General features: G+C 38.5%; 1 protein-coding gene across 4 annotated transcripts in view; it reads left to right on the forward strand.

The window, feature by feature from the left end:
• The window catches only part of Unc80 (unc-80 homolog, NALCN channel complex subunit), a 188,098-nt gene that overhangs the window by 81,646 nt on the left and 99,572 nt on the right, over positions 1-6,880 (forward strand). For all 4 annotated transcript variants that reach the window (XM_028765643.1, XM_028765645.1, XM_028765644.1 and 1 more), the window contains exon 25: positions 3,309-3,442. In XM_028765643.1, coding sequence (XP_028621476.1) covers positions 3,309-3,442 — 134 coding nt within the window. The remainder of the gene's footprint in view (positions 1-3,308; positions 3,443-6,880) is intronic.

The raw sequence follows: 6,880 nt of genomic DNA on the forward strand, positions 1-6,880 counted from the left end.
CTCTCTCTCTCTCTCTCTCTCTCTCTCTCTCTCTCTCTCTCTCTCTCCTTTCCTCCTTCTCCCCCTCTCTCTCCTTCTCTCTCCCTCTCTCTCCCTCTCTCTGCCACTCTCTCTCTCTCTGCCTCTCCCTTTCTCTCTCTCTCTCTCTCTCTCTCTCTCTCTCTCTCTCTCTCTCTCTCTCTCTTTCTACCTCTCTCTCTGTGTATCTCTTGCTCTCTAATTCTCCCCCTCCTAGATTTTATCCTGTTACTGCTTTGAGAAATAAAATATCATGCAAAATAGAATCTAACAAGAAATGCTTTCCAGGGGCAGCAGAGATGGTTCAGTCGGGAAACTGTTTGTTGCACAAGCTTGGGGACCTGAGTTTAGATCCTCAAAAGCCCTATTAAAAAGCTGGACACAGTTGTGGAAGCCTGTTAACCTTAGCACTGGGGAGACAGCCAGGGAAGCCCATAGAACTCATTGGCCAGTTGGCCTCACTGAATGGATGAGCTTCCGATTCACTGAAAGAGCCTGTCTGTGAGCAAACAATTTTAAATGTGGAAAGCTTTTGGAGAAAGGCACTTGACATCAATCTCTGACCTCCACATTCATCCACAAGCATGTGTATCTGCATGTTCATGCACACATACTTATAGTAGCAAAGTTATACACTATAACACACACACACACACACAAAGAGATGCATTCCAAAAAACAAAATGTTGAATAGTTTAATCAAAGCATATTACAGTATTAATAAGAAATTCAAAGTTTGCTTAAACTATGACTGTCCTGTGTGGTATCTATTTAGAGTTGTCATAGAATTAAGGACAAGAGTATTCTTGCTAGATCCTTTACAGAATCACTTTGTACATATATACGCTGTGTACCATACAGGACTAAAGGAGGGGGCAGCATCCCTTAGTGGAAAATTCCAGTTTGGGCTGTGGAATCCGAGTCTTTCCATGATGGAAGCAGCGGCATCTTTCCATTTAACCTTTCCTCTTCATTTGCAATTCAAGTTCTCTGGTTATATTTTAAGGGTTATTCTTAGCTAATGCTTACCAAATCTGCCCCAGCCCTGTGCCATGAAGTATGAAATGATAGTTAGATGATAGCATTGGAAAAGATTTAACAACAATCAAGGAAATCTCTCACCATGTTCCTTTCCTCTCTTGTACCAAGAATTTTTTCCCATTATGTTGTTCTCTTTTCATACCTTATGAATTGAGAGAAGGCCTTAACATCTCTGCTGATAAAATCCTGAATTCCTACATGGACATATCAACCCAATGACAAAAGTTGACTCTGAAGATAACTTAGTCTATTTTTAATAACTTTGGGGTTTAATTTCACTCATACACTAAATGCTAGAGAGTGACCTTTCCAGCAGTCACAAAACCTAGGAAAGGCTTGCCAGGAATGTGAGCCAGCCAGAGGCATATGTTGGAAGCCACTCAGAGATTGTTTAGAATGGAAGGAGCTGAAAGAAAGTTAAATGAGTACACCTTCACAGGTCGCAGTGCACAATCCACATCAAATTACAAAAGCTCCATTCATTCATATGTTATGTCTGGTACATCAGTATTTTGTTTGGGTCATGTAGAACTCCGTCTTTGCTCATTGTAGCAGGATATTTCAGCTAATAATCAGCAAAGAGACTAGACCACAGCCAAGGTCATTACCTACCAGAGAACCTCAGGAATGAACAAGCAAATCCAGAAGTTTACAATGAATAGTTGGTGTTTGGTTGTTTGTATTATTCATTTTGTTCATAAATGATCTTCCTGTGTAGTTCAGAGTGGTCTTGATCTTGAAATCCTCCTTCTTCAAAATCTGAGTAGCTGATGTAGTACAGAATTCTACTACCATGCCTAGTTTCAACAAATTTGTTGTTGTTTTTTAATTTTGCACATGTAGGTAACTTTTAAAGCCCTATATCCTGTGTGGCGTATAAGACTGATGTTTATGATTATCAAGTAATTATGAGGTTGTTATGTGTGACTTAGCTAACTTTGCACTCCAAAGCTAAATGTAATGCAGGTACATGTTTGTTTGGAAATTCCACACTAGTTTCTCTCTTCCCTTCCTAATGAAAGGCAGATTTTCCAGCTATGTTTTAACTATGTAGAAAAAGCAATGGTTCTCAGGAGGGAAAAATATGCCAGATGTCTTTAGAAGACCATAACATCTACCTTCTGTGTAGAAAAAAATTCATGTGTACTACTCAGTCAAGATATCTCATTATGCCCAGGAGACAATTTGGGGAATTTTTTTTAAATAATTGATATATAATGATATTGTGACTTGATTTATCCAACTGATAACTGCTTTCTTTCCTTTGTAAGAGGCAGAATGCTAGATGTCCTGTTCTCTTCTGAAGATAAAGCAATCAGGATATTTCTACAGGGTCCATGTTAATATAGATCTCTCAACCAATCCTGTCAGTTTTAAATCCTGTTATTCCCTTGGCCATTATCTGTCTTTAGTTCAAATTTGATTAGTTGGTCCATAGTGGGATCTGAGAAAGTAAAAAAAAAAAAAAAACAAAAAACAAAAAACAAAAACAGTATTCTATAGAATGAAAGAGACTATCAGTTGCTTCTGGTACAGCTGTGTCATCCTGTGACAAGGGAGCTTATATTAAAATGAGTAGTATAAACTGGGAGTGGTGGCTCATACCTCCCAGCACTTGGGAGGCAGAAGCAGAACCTATTTGAGTTGTAGGCCACCCTAGTCTGCAGAGCAAGCTGCAGGATAGCCAAGACTATGTAGAGAGATCTTGTTACAAACAAAAATGTGTAGTATCATTGACCAGTTGACATCTTTTCTTGTACCTGTGTTGCACAAATATCTATTGAACTAGAGCTGAAAGAACATCACAGCACTGAGAAGGTCAAAGAATAATCCCTTCCTAAAGTGAGTTGGGAGGATTTGAGGGCTCCAAACCAAGCTGGTTGCCATATATGCAGTCAAGACTTGAGTGAATACAAGACCGATTTCAATTTCAGTTTTCACCAAATGGTCTCTGGGGACATTGGAGCTGTGTTTTGTTACTTTATAGTGCTGTAAGTGTAAATAGAAACACTGACTTCTGCTTGTCTGATACTTTAATACTGAAGCACCCGTTACAGAACTACAGAGTGGAAGAAGAAAGGTGGATGGCCATGCCCAAGTTATGCTGACAGGAGTAGGTAAATTGAGGCTGTGTAGAAAATATCCTCATGTGCAGTTTGATTTTACATAGATGTAGCTAAGTCCATCACACCATGACCCTCTATTTGTTATTGGTTTGTCTTCTCATGAAGAATTCTTTCTTTTCTTAGGTACTGTGAACCCCTCTAAATGTGGCTGCCCCTTTGCCTTGAAGATGGCAGCATGCCAACTTCTCCTGGAGATAACCACGTTCCTGAGGGAGACTTTTTCTTGCCTGCCTAGACCTCGCACTGAGCCCCTCGTGGTATGTTGAAGCAATATGGTGTCAACAGCCAGCCTACTTGAAACCATGGAACTGTAGCCAGGTTTCCTATATCTCCAGCATCTTTAAATTCTTGAAGATCTTAGGTGTTTTGTAATTTAATTTTTAACCAAAGACTTTTCATACATAAAAAGACAATCTATTTCATCTATTAAAATAGTGGCTCCAAAATTGGTTAGAAATCACTGGAGAAATAGTTTGAGGTACAGTGTTTGATAGTGTGGTACTCACCACTAGTTCTGATGGAAATATCTAGAAGCCCATGTTCCTTTATCTCACAAACAATGAGGATTTTATAGCTAACATTATTCAGGAATCATTACCCAATTTTCTTTTGTACTAACAGTTTCTCAGTTCATATAGAAGCTTACTTCTAAAGAGTTTTCTGGTTCATAGTATGACATAAATGACTTCAGTGTTTAGATCCTCAACATTTCCAAACATGTTATTTTCATAGAATTTCTTGTGGATTATGGCACACCACACACACACACACACACACACACACACACACACACACACATATTGGCACATAAAAATACAATCATGTGTCATGTATTATTTATTTCAACGCCCATATAAATACTATGCAAGGCCTGTAAGTGTTCAGAGTATGGGTTAACAGGGAACACCTTGGGTCTTTGAGTCTCTGATAGAAACCAAAGGCCCTTTCATCCTAGTCAGCCAGCATCTTAACCTGGAGAACCAAACAAAACCTTCTCCTCTTTTCCACACCTACTTCCATTTAAGGGTGTTTTACAACCCACCTCTCCTACTGTTAAAACAAAACAGCATGAGTAAGTCCAGTACCCCCATCTCAGGGTGGGTCCAGAAGCTAGATAAAGGAGTCGGTGTTCTGCTACCATGGAGCACAGCCTCTGGCGTTAGTTTTCCAATGTTCTAGAAGACCCATTCCCTTGCATCCTTAAACAAAAATGGATGTTTTCAAATTGGGAACATTTATGAATAGAATGCTTGTTTTCCAGAGAAAACTAGCCTCATTGGGACTGCAAAACTGTACAATTCGACTGTCGGAAATGGAAATTCCAGCTACTTCCCTCAGTGACATCATTGACTCCACACTTATTTTTCTTAGTTGTCATTTTCACTGATCTGTTGAAAGTACTCTATAAAGTCAAACCAAGACAATTCGATGCATGCACTTGGCTTAAAGTCAAGCATAACAAAATGTCCGATCTGCAGACTCCTTTCAGTACCGTCCCTTTCAGCTTCCTGATTAGTAATAGTATTTGGGAAAGTGTGGAGTGCTCGGATTGCACATTTTCACAACAGCTGCAATTTTCATAAAACCATGTCTTGTTTAGCTCAAGCGCTGTCATTCTGCCCTTTATCCCTTAAAGTTCCACCTCAGTGACTCTTGTTAGGAATCCTCTTTCATGTGGCCTATCATACACTGAAAACAAACTTAATAGCTGCATCTCCTTGAGGTGCAGTTTCTAGTCTGAGACCTGTTAGTGAAAATGAATCCTTCTATTTTCTCTATCAGCCATGTCTGTTTAGCCTGAGCACACAGACAGTACTGCCAGTACTGCCATGACAGCAGACATCAAGAATCTCAGCACTGCGGGTATCACAAACTAGGCTACAGAGCATGGCCTGTGACAAATAGAGACTCTATAAGCAACTAGAAGAGTTACAGGAAGCACAAAGAAAGGAACCTACAAAGTCTAAGTAAGACTAAAACAGCATCCTTCAGTCATTTAGTAACAAGAAAGAAGTGTGTCTTCTTCACCTTGAGCTAGGTTTCTGAGATCTGTTATTCACTGTATAGTGAACACTCTCACTGTTAAACATAGACCTGTATATTTTTATTACTTTTATTACTTCCTTTTTGAGACTATAACATATTTACATCATTACTTCCTTCTCTTTTTCCCCTCCAAATTCTCCCATAGAACTCTCTTGCTTTTTTAAAATTCATAATCTATTTTTTCAATAATTGTTGTCATAACAATGTATCTATATGTACATATATGTATATGTATGCATATATGTGTGTGCATATACATATATACATATATACATATGTATATACACACACACATACACATATATTTTTTTTTCCTGAATACATAAGTCCAACTTGACCAGTCTGTATAGTGTTACTTGTGTATATGTTTTCAGGATTGACCATTTGGTGTTGGATAATCTATTGGTGTGTGTTCTTCTGCGGGGAAGACTATTTCTCCTGTTCTACATATTCCTTAGCTGCCTGTAGTTCTGTGTGCATGGCTGAGGACTCCTGAGTTTTCCCCTCTTGTTCTTACTTCCTTCTAAATGAGAGTAGGATATTTTCCCAATACAAAATTCACCGTACTGTCTTTGGCCCACACATGCATTTTTCTAAATCTGATCTGACTTCCCACACTTGTGTGCTTAGGAAGTGCATTCAAGTTTCTCTTGAATGGCACTCTCTGTTCACTTCTGCAAGTATACTGTTTTCAACAGTGCAGATATTATCTTCCATTTCTTCTGGTCAAAAATATAAGACAGATATTCCTAGGCTAAATTCAAGATACTGGTAATCTCTCTGTGGTAGAGGAAGAATCTACCTGCCTCCTTGCTGTTTTTCTACCTTCTAGAAACTACTACACATTTCTTGCATCTTCAGAGGCAGTAACACTGTATTGAAACTTCCTCTGTCTGCAGCCAGGGAGAGGCCATCTACTTCTGAGAACTCATATAATTAAATTTGGTCCACTTAGCAATAGATTGAGGGAATCATAAAGTTCTTAGTTTCAATTTTACCTCCTAAGTTCACGTTGTAGTATAAAGCAACATATTCTCAGGATCTGGGGATTTAGGGTTTAGATGTCACTTGGGGAGCATTATTCTATTACTATTGTCTTGAAGTCTGATATCTAATTCCTATACTTAGAATTCATTATTTCTGTTTGCTCATCTTTCACCTTAGCATTCTGAGTTCCTTAGAGAAGTAATCACTTCTTATTTATGTCATTGCACCTAACCATGTTCATATTCAATGCATGATTATGTGATTAACATGTAAATACCAAAGATGTCTCCCAGACATTGAACTAAGAGTTAGAGAGTGAAGAAGATGGTTCAATGTTCTGTGTTGTTGGAAAATAAAGCACATGATGAGAAGCCATCAGTTAGGGAAAACTTACTTTCCTATTCAAGAATATTTTTAAGACCACAATTTAAAATAAACAATAAGAATATTTTATATATAACTTCATGTGATTCAGAATGAAGAGTGGTTTGCCACGATACCAGTGCAGTAGATGGGACATGATGGCTCCAGCCTGTCATTGCACTTAGGAAACTGAGGCAGAGACAGGAGGATCGTGAGATCAGCTTTCTGGAAGGGAGGAAGGAAGATAGATAGATAGATAGATAGATAGATAGATAGATAGATAGATAGATAGATAGATA

Source organism: Grammomys surdaster, unplaced genomic scaffold, assembly GCF_004785775.1.
Source record: "Grammomys surdaster isolate TR1022 unplaced genomic scaffold, NIH_TR_1.0 165, whole genome shotgun sequence".
NCBI classification, from domain to species: Eukaryota; Metazoa; Chordata; class Mammalia; order Rodentia; family Muridae; genus Grammomys; species Grammomys surdaster.